The sequence below is a fragment of the Anguilla rostrata genome, chromosome 19, assembly GCF_018555375.3.
Source record: "Anguilla rostrata isolate EN2019 chromosome 19, ASM1855537v3, whole genome shotgun sequence".
Lineage (NCBI taxonomy): Eukaryota > Metazoa > Chordata > Actinopteri > Anguilliformes > Anguillidae > Anguilla > Anguilla rostrata.
Window position 1 is genome coordinate 13459649 of NC_057951.1, and position 20271 is coordinate 13479919.

The window sequence follows — 20271 nt, forward strand, 5'->3', positions numbered from 1 at the left end:
AATGACGCCCAGGAAGAGAACGGGAATCTGTATAATATATATATATATATATATATATATATATATATATATATATATATATATATATATATATATATATGGACCTAGCATGATTGTAATAATCTGCATAAACAATAAACCACAAATACATGGAAATGTCCATGTCACTCACCGTATTAAAAAAATTGATCCAGTCCTCAAAAAATGAATTAAATATTAATTTCAGGAACTAGCTACTTGATTCACTCAATACTACGTCTATCAAACTAATTAAGAGGGTCTTTCCTGACATAATAATCCTGACTTCCCCTACCTTACGTCCAGAAGAGGATTCACCTGTATCCAGGCAGAAGTCAAAGTGATGCCAAGGGCATATTAATGCCAGGTTCCATTGCCCAAGTTCTCAATATCACCTGGGACCACAGTATCTATTTAATCAAAGAAGTTTACACAAGAACAAAATGCTTCAGACCATCATGACACATTCAAATTCTACAAAGTTATAGCTAGTCATAGTGTATCCTCGCTTTTACACTCCAGGTTTTGTCAATTTGTGTTGATGTTTTATGGGACCGATGGGGCATCACATTTAGTCAGCTAATTTGATCTTGTGAACAGTTTGCATATTGCACATTGCTGCACAGCTGATGACTGGCTTTTGTTTTTCCACCTGGAATTCAGAGTAATTTTTATTCTACATTCCACAGCATGAATTTCTCATTGTGCGTGTGTTTACTTTTCACATAACGCAAGCAGTCATTGGTTCAATTGTGAATTTACATTTCTGGTACCACAAGCATGGATTTCTGATCAAGGGTGATTCTCGTTGCACATCAAAATAGACAAGTTTCTGTTTACAGCTTGGTGCAGTATCAAGTGATGTAACTCTCTGAATTTTAGATGCATGGCCAATATTTAACTCAAAGCATAAGTGTGACTAATGGCGGCTTTCTTTGAATAAATATATGGTGTCCCATAGTCAAATGACACCTGACATCTGAAAATACGGCACACTCCTGTGTCTACAGGGAGCTTTGGTTTATTGCGCCCTATACACACAGGAGTATGCCATATTTTTTTACATGCGGGTAAGTTTCAACAGGCTTATTTGTGACTGCAAATAGTGGCAGTGACAGTGGCAACTCAATCTAATGTTATGACTTGATGATTGCATTAATGGCCTCCAGGCAACGGACTCCCTGATGCACTTACCTCTGTGTACTGTACTGTACTTCCACGCAGTTCCACTTTCCAACGCTGAAGTGGCGCAGGCTATAGTGTTTCCTTAATGCCGCTGTTTGTTGATGTATGCCACGTGCCATACCCCTCTCAGTCACCAGAACTGAACCCAATTGAATATTTAATGGATATTCTGGAACAATGCCTGAAGACAGTGTTTCCCACTTACAGCCGATTGACTTTCTCATGGAACATTGGTGTCATATTCCCCTTGCAGCGTTCCCAGTGCTGGAAGACACCATGGCACAGTACAAAGGGCGCCCAGCACCCTATTAAGTTCCTTACCATGGGTATTTCCAATATATATTTCAGCAAACCATTAGATGTGCACTATAAGATGTCTAGAGGACACAAAACATTTCTTAACGGTACCCTGTTGTTCGACAGTATTAACCGGGAATGTTGTAAAGTCAAGTAACTCCATTATTCGTGACAATCAATCTGATTTTATGTGGCAGTCCAACCCCAGCCCGAGGCCGTCTGCCAGCATTTCAACACTTCGTATCACAGGCTTCTGTTTCACCGGCAGCTAAAGAAAAAGCAATCCTATAAAGTTCCCATCGCAGGGCTTTTTAAAAGGCGTGTTGGTTTCGGAAGCAAAGAGTCTCCTTCCAGAAGTAATTCCAGTATGTTAAACCCACCGGTTTCCTTTGTGGCAGAGTAGCTTTTGATTTCTTTTTTTTTTGTCATGTGTGGTGTAACATTTCAGATAAGTCAGCCTCTGTTATCTGTTTGAACAGTGCTCTTGTGATGGCTTTCAACAGCTGAGAGAAGAGTCCTGCTCTGTGTTAACTCCATTGGTGTGGCAGCTATTTCTCAGGGTCATTTGTCACTGGAGCAGACGGCCCTCGCACCGTGAGGCGTGTTTGCGCCAGTTTCTGTGTCCCTGGTGCTTGATGATGGAGGACACCATCCCAGGAATTAACAGCAAAGCACCGCTCTTAGCAGTTCTTGTAAAATCAGCATTAGTTACTGGAAACTGACTTAAAGATGGAGAAATATTAATGGCGAGTCTGAAAATAGACATTGCCTTTTTAGCCATTTGGCAAGCCAGATGAAAGATCCACTTCAATTTGCATGTGACCTACATATTCACTTTCTTTAATGCTGACTAGATATTTTCAAACCTTCATTTCACACTTATGATTCCCACTGAGTGACTGTATTCTCTTTTAACATAATAATCTCCTCAGATCCACGTACTACTCAGTAGCCTACATTTTCCATGCCCGTTGAAGCCGGCAGTGTGGATCATTTCTATTTACAGTGGGCATACATATTAAACCCATCGATTTCTCTTCCTGATAATAGTCCACGTTTGATGTATGTGCTGTAGATTACTTTCATCTGACATGAATTTGATCATTTAATATTTAAAGATTAAAACTAAGCTTTACCCCCATCCCTCTGAATAGGCACACACACTCACACACAGACGTACACACATGTACACACACACTCACATACACACACACACACAGACATAAACACATGTACGCGCACACACACACCACACACACACACACACAGGCACACACACACACACACACGCTCAGCTTCCTCTGACACGCACACACACACGCGCACGCGCGCGCACACACACACACACACACCACACACACACAGGCACACACACACACACACACACACACACACACAACCCTTCCTCCCCGACCCTGCTCCTCTTAGGTGCTAATGAGCTGGATTAAAGACCTGCCAGGCTGACACATGCAGCCACACTGCTCCCTCCACAGGCTGAGCTGCAGGAGCAGAGCCAGGGGAGGCCCAGAGACCCCGCCCCTGCCCCCGCAGCCACACTGCTCCCTCCACAGGCTGAGCTGCAGGAGCAGAGCCAGGGGAGGCCCAGAGACCCAGCAGCCCCGCCCCGCCCCCCGCCCGCCCCGCCCCGCCCCCGCAGCCACACTGCTCCCTCCACAGGCTGAGCTGCAGGAGCAGAGCCAGGGAGGCCCAGAGACCCAGCAGCCCCCGCCCCCCGCCCCCAGGGCCCTGTGGCAGCCCTCTGTGAGCCACATGGCTCTCAACACACATTCCTCATCAAAGACACTGCGCTTGTGGCCAATTAGAAACACAGCACCTCCCACCGCGGTGGTGGTGATGCTGGGTCTTGTGCCCTCTCATCTCCGCAAGTCCGAATTCCCTGCAGCACGCTACGGTATGCAGCCTCCAGTATAAATTATTGCCGATCTCTTTCAAAATTGTACATTCAAAGATGGCTGCAGCCTTAACCATCGCGCTTCGGAGGGTCGACTGCAATTCATATCTAAATATTTAAAGTGAGAGTACATTTAAGTGGACCTTAAAATGTCTTTTGGATCCCTTTGCCGAGAAAGTTGAATTCTCCAAGGCTGCAGAAAAATACTCTGACACTTCCTTAATGAAATCCTCAAAGGACTGATATCATCTTATTCATATCTCCTGATTACTATCCACTCTGACATTTTCGCATATCTTAGTCGGCACCCGATTTTGGTAGATAAGTACTTTTCAGCTGGAAGCTCATTTTTGAATTGGGATCAAAGATGTATTTGAAATAGGCACATCTAATACCTGCAATCAGTTAAAAAAAAACCCTAAGCAGTTGAAAGATCTCTTTATTTGAGATGTGCTACATCGTCGCTTTTGGAACCCCATTGCATTACATTTTGAAAATACAACTTTTTCATTCAATCATAAAATTCTGAATAGTGGGACCCACGTTGGCAAAATAAAAACCAAACACCAGCTGTAATCAGCCATTATCTGCTCTGATGTCCAATCACATGAGATGGATCAAAGCCTATTTCTGGGCATCGCTGCCAGACCATTTTGGAAGGTCTGTTTCAGCTCTTATTATTGCCGGTGTATTGATTGTGGACTGTGCCTTAACAGTGCTACACGCTTCTCCCTAGTGCAGTGCGCCATGTCTGAACTGAAAGATCAATAGCAGGTCACCACACATGTAATGTTTCGTCTAAGAGGCGGTTATTAGGATGGGCTGTTTTTACACAGACCGCTCCATCGCACAGGCACCAGCTGGCCACAGCAGCCGTGTGATATGTTGGACAGCGCAAGGGTTTGCTCTACAGGCGGCTAACTGCAGGAAGCTGGGTGCTCTTCAGGAAAGCCTGAGAGGATGTGGAGAGGATCTGTTCCTGTCTAAAAAAAATGTGTAGCGTTAATGCCTGGCTGTTCTACTTGAGGTGTCCTGGCACAAAAGCCGGGTACTGTCTGCTACCCAGAGGTACCCTATTCTGCTTTGTTTGGGGAAATTTCATATTATTCCACAAGGTCTACCAAACATGTTGATAAGGTTTAATAAGGGAAAAATATTGCAATACATTAAAAATATATAAACCCAGTGACTTTCTTACCCTTTGAGCGGAACAGGCCTGTTTGAATGGGCCCTGCATGATTTAGCTCTGGCAGACAGAAAGCTATGGCAGGTTGCTAAATGTTGCCAGTGAAAGTAAATCAGTCAAACAGTGCTCTGTCTCCAGGCTGTGGTATGTCTCAATCATGCCTGGGAAGAGTTTTTCCCCCCGGTCAGACAGGTTGAATAAACGTATCTGCATTGAAAACAGAAATTCGCCTGGGCGGGGTTGTCATTACACAGCTGAATGGCCCTGAGGGGATCTCTTAATCAAAAAGATGACACAGCGCTTCCTCTGCTATGGTAGGTTACACTATAAAAGACGGGACTGTGAGTAAGTATCCTTTACCGCTCGCTAAATGAGCCACATAGCACATCATCACCGGCACACGAATGAGTGGCTTCGTCTGAACGCGCGAACGCCGCTGACGTTAAAAAGACAGGCGCGAGCGGCGAAGAAGGAGACACTCACAATTCGCCCGCTAGTTTGGAATGAGTAGCCTGACCAGGGGAGACAAGGCAAAAAAAATAAAAATAAATAAAAAAGGTGGAGACGGGAAGAGGAGAAGACAGTTACAGCAAAAAAAACCCCATGCAAATGCAGGCTGGGATTACAGGGCCAATCAAACTCCCTTTGCATTTATGGTCATGTCATAGTCATAATGCCCCCCTACCCCCCCTCCCCGCGCCCCCCCCGGAACAGACAGAGAATGTAAACAGGCTGCAATAGCAATGAGCAGTGCTCCCCATAACAATGGAACTCCCACTTTAAATATTAAATCTACTTCAGAAGCACACACACACACACACACACACAGGCGAGCAGTCGTGGAGAGACGGTAATCAGATCTGCCGGTGCAGTCGGTGGAGTCGATGCCGCGGTTCGTGTGACACTCGCGGCGCGAGGCCCGGGTGACAGTCTGCGGTTTTTCGCGCGCGCTGTGTGGGACGCGTGTCCTGAAAGGACCCGGGCCTCAGCCGCTCTCAGAGGTGCCACTCATTCCCCAATCCGGCGGCCTGGCCTCCTTCACCTACAGCTGGCAGCCTTCACTGCCCCCCCCTCTCCCCCCTCACTGTGTTCAACCCCCTCCACACACGACAGCAGACCATCCTTGTGAGGCCCGGCATAATATTCTAATGTAAATATTACATGCATATGTGTGTATATATATATATATATATATATATATATATATATTCTTTATGAAATTTTCCAGTGAAGGACAGTAAGCCCCAGATAGCACTTCCAGGTTTGATACTTTGTCCATCCCTGTTATATGGAGGACTTGTCTCCGGATGCCAGTGAGTGTACGTCGCTCACAGGTGACTGAAGCCGCTCTTTGCTGTGTGTGAACGGGGGCACAGTCACCGGCAAACGAGGGGGTTGCGGGTTCATTGTCGGTAGACTTTTTTTTTTTCCCCACAGAGCCCTGAGTTGTTAATGATGACTTCATCAGCACTAAACTTATATAAACTGACATAGATGCCATCAAGACAAAAAGAACAGAAGGACCTTCCCAATACAGCGTTAACGACAGCATTAATGACACTGTTCTATACAATCCCGGTACCAGAAACTGCTGTCCTTGCAGGAAAACACTTCTTTTTTTTCTTTACATTTACAAGTCAGCTACTGAAAATGGCTCAGTGTTTACAAACTAGCTTTCAGGTCTTTACCACAGAGTTGGTTTAGAAAGCCCTCGAGCGGTGATGTAACCAGCTGATCTTACAGCTCTGAAAAAGAACCGCTCACACATCGGCGTCACTTCGGGCCGAATTGTCAATGAAATAATTTGTCATTCATCAATTTAAAAACTGCAGGTCGTCTCTGTTTCAATTTATTTCACTGCCACGTTCTTTACAGGCCTGTAAAATAAAAGAAAGTCCCCCAGCTGATAACTGCTAAGAATAAAGGGTGAGAGAGGCAGTGGTGGAATAAGTGCAGGAGGACACGCATCACAGAATCAGAGACAAAATGTGAATCGGCAGGGGGGGGGGATTCTTACAGACAGGGGTGCGGAACCAGGCAACACATTCATGTCTCAGCGTTAAGCAATGACATCATTTCTAACAGTGTACCCATTAAGAACCAGTGACACTGTCTGCATCCAGTTTGTTTTCGGGAAATATCAACAACAAAAAAAAAACAGATTTGCAAAACGTGGAATTTTTATTTCCCAACTTTTTAAGCAACAGATTACACAGGTACATTTTTTTTTTGGCAAATGCAATCCTAAACTTAAAATGTACCTACTTTACATCCGGACCTTCAAAATGAATCACTCACATACCCACACTCCATCTACCGCTAAAATACAAAAGAAAAACAAACAAACATATATATCATAAGTAATAAATACTGCAAAATGGCCACAAGAAAGTAAGCAATTCAAAAACAATCAGCTGAGATGAACAGAGAGCGCATAAAGTTGACAGTGTGCCTTTGATACAGTGTTTATATATCTGTCCAAATTGTGCAAGGTTTCATACTAAGCCTCTGGCAAGTAAATTGCCCAGCAAACGAACACACACTGGTTCACTGGGGCCGGAGCTCATTGGTGGTATGTAGCAAACTGCTTCTTTAATTGCTTTAAAAAAAAATTTTTTTAAAGGAATTAGGCCACTGTTGCCGTGTGTAGGAGGCGGTTATGAGGGACCGTAGAGAGAATTCATACACAGCGAACTGAAACGGAAAAGGCCTTCTCAGTGGCAGAAGCCTTCCGGGAGGATGAAGGAGCAGAAAAGGGACATTTTAACCGTCCAAAAACAAAGTGGTGTGGAGTGGATCCCGCCCAACAGCAGCCACGGAACACGTGAGCCGCGTTCTGGGGACAGAAACGAGGGGAGGGCCATGATACTGTTCATCTGGGCTTTAACCTTTAACCTTTAACCTTTAACCTTCTCAAAGGTGCTGCGGTTGAAAACACCTGTCATTTCTTTTCCATAAAAAAAACAGCAGAGAAAAGTAACAGTGACACCCGAAGGGAAATATGATTACTAATAAAACTACAATAAATAAGATGTAATTACATCATAGGAGACAATATTATCCCCTTATCTGCCCAACCCACCCTGAACCCCACCCTCTGACCCCCCCCCTCCTCCTTGAAATGAAAAACAACACTTACACTGAAATCACTTTTTTATCCTCTTGTGAAGGTGCATTCCACCCGGGACACTTACTCCATTACGGCAAAGCACACACATCTTTTCTAAATGAAAGAATTCAGTGTTTCATATGAAAATAACCAAAGATGTCCTTTTGCAACACGACCGTCAAGAAGAAAAAAAACAAAAAACACTTTCATATCTTCTCTTTAGTGCAACTTTTTAATGTAAAACAAATCCCACCGTTCCTCAGAGGTCATTGTTTTTGCTTGTCCCCCCCCTTAAATCCACAGATTATAGAAAAATCTTCAGATATCCGATACATGGGGCTGAGTCTTTTTGTTTTGATCCATTGAGCTCTCTGTAGCTTCCAAAAGTGTTTCCAGAGCAACGGTTTACTAGAACATAAACACTTCTGTTCCAGCAGATTACTCCACAGGCGTCCCCTCCCCCCTCGCATGTAGCTTTTAATCATGTTCTGAAGTTAACGGCCGACAGTCTCGATTTCCGCCAGGTCCTTGAAGAAGGCGGAACAGCGTTACGGCGTTATGAGCGACCGCACGACCAGCCGCGGAAAAGCCAGACCTTCATATAACGCAGTAGGGTTCCCTAGGCAACCGGGACTTCCTGCAGTAAAGCAAGGTGGCGCTGAAGCAGCGCCTCAGCTCCCGGTTGGAGAAGATGCAGATGAAGGGGTTGACCCCGGCCTGGGCGAAGCTCATCCAGACGGCTGCAGTCAGGTACCCGGCGGGCACCACGGGGCCCCTGGCGAACACCCTCCAGTAGCAGGCCACCAGGTAGGGCCCCCAGAGCGCCAGGAAGAAGAAGGTGACGGCGTAGAACATCCTGCTTATCCTCTTTTCCGTTTTGAACTCGTCCAGCACCAGCAGGCGCCGCCGCCCCGCCGCGTTGGTGTTCTGCCGGATCCCCAGCAGGGTGGGCGGGGTGGGGCCCCTGCCGAAACCCGCCAGCCAGTTGGCGGCCGCCTGGCCGCTGGCCCCGGGCCCGTGGAAGGTCCAGTTCTGGCTGACGGCCGGCACGAACTGCACCGGCTTCATCTTCCGCCGGTCGTGGACGAAGAAGATGAGCTTGAGGTAGACGAGCTGCGTGGCGAGGAGGATGAGGGCCAGCAGCAGCATGAAGCCCAGCGAGTCGTTGGCCCTGAAGGAGCGGTGCTGGAACGTGCACTGGTCCTCCTCCCGGATGAAGGAGTACGTCCCCACGTCCAGCACCGGCGGGAACGCCATGGCCACGGACAGCGTCCACACCATGCAGATGACGGCCAGGCAGGTCCAGAAGGTGAGCCGCTTGGTGTAGAAGCGGTGGTGCGCGATGGCCAGGTAGCGCGTGACGCTGACGCAGAAGAGCATGAAGGCGGTGTGGAAGCAGGAGAGCACGCCCAGGAAGGCGATCACCTTGCAGGTGAGCGCGCCGTACGTCCAGGCCGAGCCGTTCTTGACGGAGGTGAAGACGAAGGGGAAGCAGACGGCCGAGCGGAGGACGTCCGAGGCGCACAGGTCCAGCAGGAAGTAGTACGGCGTGCGGTGCAGGCTGCGGTCCTTCACCAGCAGGATGGAGATGAGCAGGTTGCCCACCACGCCCACGCCGATGATGAATCCCAGGGAGGTCAGCTTGAGGAAGGTGGCCAGTGGGGAGACGGTCTGCAGGAAGCTGTGCTCGGCCGCATGGCTGTAGTTCGCCATAGATGGAGGAGGAGGAATCATGAGACTCGCTTCAGTCCAGTCTCATGATCCACAGGCACTGGGGAAGAGACACATCCATTTGAGGTGCTTTTCTTTTTAAATCAAATCACATAATGTATATACACGGTTGAGGCCAAAAGTTTACACGCACCTTGGCTAAAGACATTCAAACTCAATTTTTTCACAACTCCACACATTTCATGTTACCATACATTTCCTGTGTTAAGTCAATTAAGGTATCTGCTTTATTTCCATAAGAGGGCATTTCAAAATAATAGCTAAGAGACAGACTTATTTCAGCTTTTATGTTCAGATTTTCAGTGGGTCAAAAGTTTACATACACTTTGTTAGTATTTGGTGGTATTGCTTCTTGATTGTTTAACTTTAATCAAATGCCTGGGGTAGCCTTCCATGAGCTACTCACAGTACTTTGCCGGAATTTTTGCCCATTCCTCCTGACGGAACTGGTGTAACTCAGTCAGGTTTGTGGGCCTCCTTGCTCAGACATGCTTTGTCAGTTCAGTCCACAAATTTTCTATGGGATTCAGGTCAGGGCTTTGTGATGGCCACTCCAATACTTTCACTTTGTTGTCTTTAAGGCATTTTGTTACAACTTTGGAGGTATGCTTAGGATCACTGTCCTGCTGGAAGATCCAGTTGCGACCAAGTTTTAACTTTCTAGCTGATGTCTTGAGGTGTTGCTTCAGTATTTCTAGATAATCCGCCTTCCTCATGATTTTCTGAAGCGCACCAGTCCCTTTTCCGGCAAAACACCCCCACAACATGATGCTGCCGCCCCTATCCTTCACAGTTGGGATTAAAAGCCTCACCCTTTTTCCTCCATACATAGCGGTGATCATTATGGCAAAACAGTTCAATTTTTGTTTCATCTGACCAGAGAACACTCCTCCAAAAGGCTAGGTCTTCGTCCTGGTGATCACCTGAAAACTTCATTCTGGCTTTTTTATGCTGGTTTTGGAGTAGGGGCTTCTTCCTTGCGTGACAGCCTTTCAGGCCATGGCAGTGTAGGATTCTCTTAATGGTGGATGTAGATACTTTGGTACCTGACGCCTCCAGCTCCTTCACCAGTTGCTTTATTGTTGTCTTGGGGTTCAGTTGAAAAAGTTTGTTTGTTTGAACCAAAGTTTGTTCAGCCCTGGGAGTTAATTTGTGCCTCCTGAACGATACAGTGTCTGTGTGGTCCCAAGATTTTTATATTTGCATACAATTGTTTGTACAGATGCTCGTGGGACCTTCAGTTGTTTGGAAATTGCTTCAAAGGAGGAACCGGACGTGTGGAGGACCGCTATTTTTTTTCTGAGGTCTTTGCTGAGTTGCTTAGATTTTCCCATGGTATCAAGGGCAAAAAGGCAGTGACTCCAAAGGTAGGCCCTTAAATACAGCCACATGTGCTAATTAACTCCTGATTATCACAATTGGCCAACCAGAAGCTGGTAAAAACTAATTACATCAATTTCTGGAATTTTCCAGACTGTTTAAAGAGACAGTCAACTTGGTGTATGTAAACCTTTGAACCACTGGAATTCTGATATAATGAATTAAAGCTGAAATAAATCTGTCTCCAATCGATTGTTTCAAAATAACCTCTGATGTGAACAAAGTAGATGCCACAACTGAGTTGTGAAAAACTGAGTTTGAATATTATTAGCCCAGGTGTATGCAAACTTTTGGCCTCAACTGTATATGTATATGATCCTGGGGGTTTGAAAGTATCTCTCGTTCTCTTCTAAGGCATCCTTTGTTCCTTTTTTCTCATCGCACCTGAAAAAATAACCCATCCACCTGATCAGGACTTCTTCTCACACACCAAACTGTTTTTCATTACATTGTTGAGGCTATGAAGATGTATGAAGAGCTTCTGTATTAAAATACAGTCTGATACAGCTTTTTTTCTTTTTTTAAATCACATTTTCCCCCTTTTTGTCTGATATCATATATTGCATTAAAACGGTATGCAGTCAAGGCATGGCAGCGGCCCTAGCATTGCCACGTTCATCTGTCCGTTCGACCGGATAAAACATCGATATTAATCCCGATTAGCCAATAATAATTAACAGCCTGTGTATCCGTTTCTTTCAATGTGTAGGTACGCTACACAACCGCAACTCACAAAAAAGACCGATTTTCCAAATCATCGTTTAAAGGTGATTCATTTTCCATGAGTGTTGTCATGTAGCTCAGATAAGAACAAAGGATTAAAATGTGGCTAAGTCGGGTTACATCCAATAACGGGTGAAACATTAATACAAACGCAGCAAGGAAGCTGTTGATCACACCCAAACAAAAAAAAAACCTGCAAAATTAATATATCTTACCCGGAGCACCGTCTTTTTAGCTCGTTGTCTTCTATACTGAAAATGAATGGAGGACGCATAAAGAATAAGAATATGCCTTTATTCCAGTGCAAACGTTAACTGGAACGCCGCAACTTAATAAGGCTTCATTAGGATAACGTGGCGATCGAGCAGGTTTATTATCAAGCCTATCGATTTCCCGGTAAGGCTAATGTCCAAACGAATCAAAACATCACCCATGAAACCGACATAAGATATTAAACATCGGTGTTATATGTGTATTTGTTTCCTGACCAAGCTATCTTTTATTCTCAGTCTCTCGGGCTTGACATAGCCTATAACCACATTCGAACTAGCAAATGAAAAAAATGACATCGGATAAATATATGAGACATGCGTTGTTTACATGACAAATACGTCGCTACAGACGGATTTTCATTTATTAACTGACCCTGTGCAGTATAGAAAATAAAAATACTCGGTTTTCTGCACGTTTTGTAATTAAATTAGAGCGCACTGGGGTTTTCAACAACGTAACACACCGCAGACTGGTGGTCTTTTCCATTCTCTTGTGTCACACAATATAGGCTACCCATTTCCTCCGCCGCGTTTCTGTCAGTAAAATGTTGGATTGGACATGCACTGTGGCGAAACAGCACGTCAAGCAGAACAATTTGTAAGAACGAGCCATGTATTGACTGCAATAGCGCCATTCTGTCCCAAATGAATGCAAACGACCGCTAAAACACGAATTAATATCATACCTGTTGATTTCCCAGTTTGTTTCCCCGGAGACTAATTATATAGCAGAAGTCACTTTGCTGTTTTAAAAGACTGGTATCGTTGCCCGTTCTTCGTTTTCCCACCGTGAATATACAGTAAGCGGCACCGAGAGCGCATGCGCACTGAACCTATTTGCGATCCAAGCCGCGTCTCGTCTCTGGATGCGGTAGCGCTGTCTTTCCCGGCAACATCTGCTCACTGAGAGCGGTATCAGTAGCCCCAAAATCCCTCCATCAGTCTTAAAGTCGCGCATGTTCTACACACTCACTCATTTCAAGCGAAGCGCATCGAATTTACACAGCCAGTAGGCATCGTACATTATCACGCTGTTGAGAATAATATGGATGTCTGGATGGAATCGCGTTTGACAACCTCCCAAGCGATATGGGGCGAACAAGAAAATGAGATTACTGTTTATTATTTCTTTATATTTTTTACGACTGGGATCAGTCATTGATGCATGCACTTTGGACATATTGAGAGTAGATTGCATCTTGTTTTTTAATTTTTTATATATATATAATGGACAGTAAAGGGTTACCCTGCCCGTTTAAATAACACAGGTTCATCTCAGGATAGTCTAGCCTCAATATGCATTATTGACGCATACAGAATACCATTACGAATCCACAGTCAGTAGCATCAATGCATGGCAAATTCTTTTAATCATAGAAGCAGTCATCCAAGGCTGTGTTATGACAGGGTTACTGGAAGATTGCGTTGAACTCAAGAAAAATAACATAATTTGCCTCTCTCTCTCTCTCTCTCTCTCTCTCTCTCTCCTCCCTCTCTCTCTCTCTCTCTCTCTCTCTCTCACACACACACCATTAGCATCATTCTAAGTGTCTCCCTCAAAATATTTATCCAATTCTACCCAACCTATTGAGTTCGCATTTTAATCTAATAATTAGAAAAAGAAAAATTTCTCTTTGCATGATGTAAAATATCCAGCCAGAAAGTATAGTAGCCAGAAGACTTATAGTAGCCTTTCAAAACATTTCAGTTCAATGCTGATAATTCAATGTCAAAAATAAAATGTTATATTTACGAATTAATTGGGTCCAAGAGCAGCCAGTTCTCCTTCTTCTCATACAGTTTTCTCTACGTTTGGACCTCCAACTTATTCATCATTAATCATTATTAACGCATTATTAATTATTATTCGCATTGGAGAAAGGCAGCACTGTGATTAAAGACGTGGGTTCGCAGTGCCTGGGTATGAACCCAGGTCCCTCACTGGGAAACGCTTAAGCACATTTAAGCTTTCCTATTGCCATAATGATGTGGGCATTTAACGATGACCGACATGCTATCAGACTCAAGACCGCTATAATGTGGTCATACAGTTGAGAAGTCCACTGGTAAATACACAGACCTGAGCTCAAGTCTGGCTACTGTCCATTCAGACTCCCTGTTTTTCATCTGGCCTCTCTGAAGCTGTAGCTTCAGCTGTGATGGATGGGATTGGGCTCACAGAGCTCTGGGGTGGCTCAAACTGTAAAATGTGCCGATAAATCTCCATCTAGCACCTGTGGGTCCAGTTCCCCCCGAGCAGCGTGTGCGGTTCTCCCCCGAGCAGCGTGTGAGGTTCTCCCCCTAGCAGCGTGTGCGGTTCCCCTCAAGTGGGGAGAGAGGGTCCATTGCTGATGGAGGCAAAGCTGCCATAACAGAGGTGCTTGGGTTCAATTGCCCATTGCACCAAAACTTTTTTGCACTTTACGTCTCAGCCTTGATTAAATTATTCTGCACATGACACGACGGACAGAGTGTGATGCCTGAAAGGGTGGGTGTGCTGGTACCACCCAGCCAGCGACTGTGGGTTCAATCCTTACTCAAGCGGCACGTGTTGCTTCTCAATGTTTTTTTGTCAATCGTGCCATCCTGGATGAACCTTCTCTCCCCTACCCCATTGAAAAAAAAAAAAAAACCCTGAAAGGCCAGCACAATGCAAGCCACTGTGAGTGGGGATTTCGACCCACAGGATAAACCAGAATGCTGTAAAACTGCAGGTTCAAATCTCCAGCAACATTCAACCATGACAGTGTGAATGAATGGCAGGCAATTACTCCGGATAAAGCCATGTAGCGGTTTAATGCTAAGGGTATTTTGGGTTTGTTGTTGGAACAGTTTATCATCCGGGAGCACTTGAACATACATATCATTTTTATCTTCCTGAATATCAATCTTTTTATCAGTGTAAAATCATTATCCATTCTTCCACAGTCTCCAAACACCCCTCAAACTGCCAACACAACCCTGAGAAGAGCTTCTGTCCAAATGTGACAGGATTGTCAAAAGAATGCTAAAGACAGATTTTATTTTTAAAAAACTTTAACCCAGACAGACTGATGTAAAATTATGATTTAAAAAAAGAAAAAAAGATTTTGATTGCTAGTCAAAGCACGCAGAATATTTGAGGTTTCTGCTTGTATTCAAAAATACAGAATGGAATAAAAAATAATTCCAGGCTACTATGCACACCGAATCAAGAATTCAAGATTAATTACCCATCGGGAGGAAAGAAATTAATTCACAAAACAACAGCCTTTCCACCAAGTATTGGGAAAAATTACATATCATTTTTTCCATTCTATGTGAGCACTATGACGTTACGTTTGCTATGAGTAACCCCATTTTTAAAGCAACAGCAAGGCGTTTAAGTCACATTAATTTTGTGCAATACAAAAACGAAACCAGAAATGAACAAGAAGGAAGCAACGCATTAGAGGCGAAGTGCTGAGTTAGTTATCGTGTCAGGGCACACCGACACAACACTTTAACGGCGCTGCATCGCAAAGCCGTATTCGTGTTCCGCCGAAGTTCGCTTAGTCTTTACTTTAACACAATGAAAGTCGTCTCCAATCTGATTCTCAGGTCTCTTCTCTCCATTTCTCCGACGGATCCGCTATGCTCGGTGATCTTCCTGTTTCTTCTTCTTCCTGGTCATGAGACATACAGTGCGTGGTCCCCTTTTTTTGTATGCAAGGTTTTTTTCATTCCCGGCAGTGTAACATCGTTTAGATTGGGTGCATCTGCATGGGTACATGCACTCAAAGGATTCCTTTTGAGCGGTTGCTAGTCCCACAGAGACGATATCCAAGGTGGCCGGAGCAGAAGAAGGCACGCGCCATACAGCGAGCTGCCAGCCACACCGCTGAGGTTCGCAACTTAGAGCTGTCCGTTTGTCCTTCGCGCATACCACCCTAGACAGGCGCAGAACCCCACTATTGAGATCGTCATCCCGAGCAGCAGTGCGACCGCATCTCCGCCGTCAAACGCCTCAACAGGTGGTAGCAGTGACAAAAAGACAGTACACAATATCGCAAAAATGCCGGAGAACTCAGTGCAGGAAGCCATGTTGTATTGTCCTCGGAACAGGTCAGATGATTTCAGTGACGGCACGCGTCAGATGATGCAGACGCACAACCTGCAAGGACTGGGAGCAAATAATATTGTTTCTTTGATGTTGTTACGATGGTTACTGTGCTCACACACACGCACACATATATATGCATGTGTATGTGTACACACACACACACACACACATATATATATATATATATATAAAGGCTTCATGATAGATTATATCAGAACCTTCTCAGCTGTAATGCTGTTTCCACGGTGACCCACGGTTCAACCCAGCTCAGACTGTCCTGCTGCTGAGTCCTCATCCATCCATCAAAACTTTTACCCTAATCAGAACAGGACGGCAAGCCGCTGGTTGTCATGGCAGCATATCAGTTCTTCAAACAGGGCTCCATAAATAGTGGCTGTCTGTCGCTGACAACCAGTAAATTTTCATTTGTGCGGGTTAATTTACCATTCAGCTTCAGTTTTGTGTATGAGAGCACATGCAGAGAACCGACCGAGTGGTGAGCGGGACGGAACAGCCCGGAAAGGAGCCACTGCGGACCCGCCTAATTCCAAAGGGTTCACCTCAGGACACATTTTTTTTGTTGCTAAGAATTAAATACAAGTCCACGGGGGGCCTGTGTCTCCAATCTCAGCCTTCAGTTCCCATTCATTAAAAATCCACCTGCTGTCTTCTCCCCGCAAAACGCACCTGTCTGACTGCCTTGTCATTCATGCAGGAAATGCAGCTACATTCGATCGATCAGTCACATTTGACTGATACTGGAGGACTGGATTTGCATTTGGTAAATGGACTGCATTTATATACAATTGATGCCTCTCATTTGCCAGAGCAGTTAGGGGTTAGGGGTTAGGTGTCTTGCTCAAGGACACTTCGACACGCCCAGGGCGGGGTTTGAACCGGCAACCCTCCGACTGCCAGACAATCGGTCTTACCTCCTGAGCTATGTCGCCCCATTTGTTTCCAAAAGCCTGTCAGGGTTCCTGCATGGGTATATACGGGAAACTGATCATCGCTGTGGGATGTACTGTAACAGGCTCTGTGAGGAGTGACGCATGTGACCTTCTTCTTCTCCTCCTTTCCGTCGCGTCAGAGAAAGAGCCTCCCTTTTCGCTGCCGTGAAAATTTAGATGTCAGTTTTAGTTTTTCCCTCAGTACTCTCTAGAGGTACCCCAGAGTTTTTGTGATGGTGATGGAGCCCGCTTCTGTGGGAGCTGCTCCCTACCGAACCCTCCTGTCCCAGCTCTGGCGCTAGCACTTGTGTCAGGGGCTCTTCTACAGACGTAGCCTACAGTTAAACATCCCGGCCCCTTCCGCTCAGTCACCGTTTGACGATGCACTAAATAACCCGTTACCTGACACGCGCATTGGCCCCGGTGCTGCCGGCCCGCGGACCTCAATTACTTTACCTGAGCGCGATGCATTAATCATCGCCGAGTCTCTCTTTACCTGAGCGCGATGCATTAATCATCGCCGCCGAGTCTCTCTTTACCTGAGCAAACTCCCCCGTCAGCCTCCCGAGCGCCCGTTCCACCGTAATCAATCAGGCTCAGGGGACCTCTCCGGTTACCGCGACTCAAAAGGCCAGCAGTGAAACCATCCCCAGAACAGCGATCCAACGCCGGCTATTACGCTCTCAGAACCCATCAGGAAACACGGCCGCGTTGCCACATTTCATTCACAGTCATGAATGCGACCGGCGAGGAAATGTTTGCCCTTTGAGCCGCGGTACTTTTGAGCTGCAATTCTTTGGATGAAAGGTGCTAGACAACAAAGCTGTCATACAACTATAACATAAAAGTTATTTTACTAATCTACAGAACTAAGATCCAGTCAAATAAATAACTCAAATAAATCTGATTAGCCTTTCCATTTTCTGCACAGTGTGTATATATGACCGCATTTAGCCTGAGTTTGAAATCCCAGCAGGCATGCAGAGCGCTGTGTGCAGTATCAGATTCATTCCCTGAGAACACCTCTCTGAAAATGCCTCCCCACATACAGCCATCTCACACAGGTAAAGGTGATGATAATACAGATGATTATTGCCTTTCTCTGTTCTCCTTCTTGTGTTGTTTTCCTCTTGGTAAGCGCACGGAACATGGATGGTTTCTACCTGACGGGCTGGTCCGTCCATCAGCAACACCAAGGGCCAGGTGGTCAGCAGCAGGTGCCAAGGGCCAGGTGGTGTCCATTTTGTAGCTGAGAGCCGAATGTCGCCATCACTCAGCGTCCTCCCCCCGCCACCGCCCCCGCCCCCCCTCCCGTGATGGTGCACCAGGCATTCCGTGCCAACTCATTTAGTGCCGTCTCCATCTTCTCCTGCAGCGTGTGCCCATTAATACCTGCCCGAATAATGCCATTTAAGGCCCCTGGGTACATTCAGTGTGTAATCTAAAGGGGGGGCATTAATGTGCATCTTCATCAGGCAGCTGCTAAGTTGGCCCGCTTTGAAAAGGAGGGATTTTTCTTTTTTTTCCAAACTGTGAGCCCTAAAAGGTAATTAGGTAGCCTCCCCCCCCCCCGGGGACCTGCTGAAAAGCACTGATATGTTCGGAGGACGGTACGTCCCCAGCGTTAGAAGGATACACTTACAGCGGCAAAAAAAAGAAACCTGCTGTCCAACAGCATGGAAAACGACGTACGCAGAACGTCTTCAAGGACAACATCATCCCCATCATCCCCCCGGGCAGCAGGGGGCGGAGAGAGCCTCGAGTGACACCTCCCCCCCCCCGGAGAACGGTCCCACCAGACGTTTCCAGGCGAAAGCCGGTTTGTGGCAGATCGGCGAAGCTGCTGGAACGTCCCGGTTTCCCCTCCCAGGCATCAAAAGGAGCTCCTGAAGAGGCGTAATCCCGCCCCCCAACCCCCCCCCACCCCGCCCGCCCACCTGCGCGCCGAGGCTTACAGCTCTCTCAGGAAGCGGAGTCGCGCGAGGACACGGACAGAAAAAAAAATTCTTTTTTTTAACGCTCTCCAAAAACCCGCGTTTTCACCCCTGTGGCTCTGCTTGGGGTGCATAATTGGCATGCGCTGGGAATTTCAGAAGGGAAAGGCTTTTGACTTTAATCCATAAAAACATGGTTTGCCCGAGAGGCCCCGCATAGATTTTCTCTGTCCTGGCATTGATTTGACTTAACCCGGCGTAGTGTACAATCTGTAAAGCCGTTTGTAAATTTATAGGGTCATTTTTCCATATTAACAGCTTGCTATGACAGAAAGACAGCAAACAAGGACAGAGAATGAAAACGGGTGAACGTCTTGATGGTATTCGGATAAAACGTCCCACGGCACAAAGCCCACTGGAATGGTAAATTACACCTCGCAAGCGGCTGGTTTGGTCACTTCCAGCCCAACAGCACCAGGCAGAGGTTCATTCGTGACCACGAGGTGGGACGATTTTGGAAAAAAAGCGGTTATTTCTCCAGTTGTTTTCTCTGGCCCTGCTGGGATGCAGCCAGCGCCTGTGCTTTGCGTCGTTTATTTCCATTCCGGGGCTGTTTATCTACCGGGGCGTTTCACCTTCAAAGCCAATCTGCATGAGAAGAACACGGTGGACTTAACCTTGAGTCGCCGGGAGAATCCCTTGATTGTGATTGGTGCTCTGGGCCTTGACTGCTTTTCATAAAATACGGTTGAGAAAATAAATTTGAGCTGAAAAAAGGCAGAAAATTTGTCGCAGCATGCAGGCCTGCAGCGGATTGATTTTGGGTTGCCATTTCTTGAAGTGCTCAGAATGTGTCTTCCATTTCTGAAACATAAACCTTTTTTATTTTGTTTATTAGTTTCTGAGCTCAGGGCTGTACTGCATTGTGTGTTGTTCTCAGTTTCAGACTCGCCTATTAACATTTAATCTTTAAATCAATTAATTGCGGCTCATACTCACATAAAACTTTAATGCAGAATATTTACAAGAAAAGTGTTGTTCTGGCAACACACTGGTCTTCTCTTTGAAACCCAAAGTCTGGAGTGAAGCCTTTGACTTATCGTTGAACCAGCACCCCATCTCCAAATATCATTTTACTGTCTGATCAGCACCCATCTCCAAATATCATTTTCCTGTCTGATCAAACACAAGGCCGTTAATCTCCAGACAGCTGCTGAGATCACATGACTGAGCAGCCAGCTCTACACACCCCTGTGGCGCTGTCCCGGTGTGTGGCTTTAAATATTGGCCCCGGACTACAGAAGAGATGCGCCGAGGGCACTGGGGAGGACACAATGCCCAGGATCGCCATTTTATCTGATCATCTCTTTAAAAAAAAAAGAAAAAAAAAAAGTACAACATTTTAATAAAGTTTCACCAAAACAGAATGGCAGATTCTTGAAACCGTGCTGTTCCGTTTTCAAACAGGACTGTGGTAATATTCTTTAATTGGA

At 45.8% G+C, this 20271-nt stretch overlaps 2 protein-coding genes across 4 annotated transcripts; both read right to left on the reverse strand.

Moving 5' to 3' along the window:
• Positions 1–7713: 7713 nt before the first annotated feature.
• Positions 7714–12872, reverse strand: LOC135245785 (probable G protein-coupled receptor 85). Of its 3 annotated transcripts, none has more exons than XM_064319057.1 (2): positions 12500–12872; positions 7714–9478 (listed from the first exon to the last, which is right to left on the reverse strand). In XM_064319057.1, the coding sequence occupies exon 2, from the start codon at positions 9439–9441 to the stop codon at positions 8305–8307; it is 1137 nt and encodes a 378-aa protein (XP_064175127.1). In that variant the 5' UTR covers positions 9442–9478; positions 12500–12872; the 3' UTR covers positions 7714–8304. The 3 variants fall into 3 exon arrangements, with proteins under 3 accessions (XP_064175127.1, XP_064175130.1, XP_064175131.1); XM_064319060.1 differs by having other exon boundaries at positions 7714–11202; XM_064319061.1 differs by lacking the exon at positions 12500–12872 and adding an exon at positions 11757–12489.
• Positions 12873–14590: 1718 nt separating this feature from the next.
• LOC135245786 (small integral membrane protein 30-like) lies at positions 14591–15936 on the reverse strand. Its single transcript, XM_064319062.1, has one exon. It carries the CDS (start codon positions 15873–15875, stop codon positions 15687–15689), a length of 189 nt encoding a protein of 62 aa, XP_064175132.1. The 5' UTR covers positions 15876–15936; the 3' UTR covers positions 14591–15686.
• Positions 15937–20271: the final 4335 nt, after the last annotated feature.

Coding starts and splice junctions, on each gene's coding strand:
- LOC135245785 (XM_064319057.1), bottom strand. CDS start 9,441: ATGATTCCTCCTCCTCCATCTATGGCGAACTACAGCCATGCGGCCGAG.
- LOC135245786 (XM_064319062.1), bottom strand. CDS start 15,875: ATGGCTTCCTGCACTGAGTTCTCCGGCATTTTTGCGATATTGTGTACT.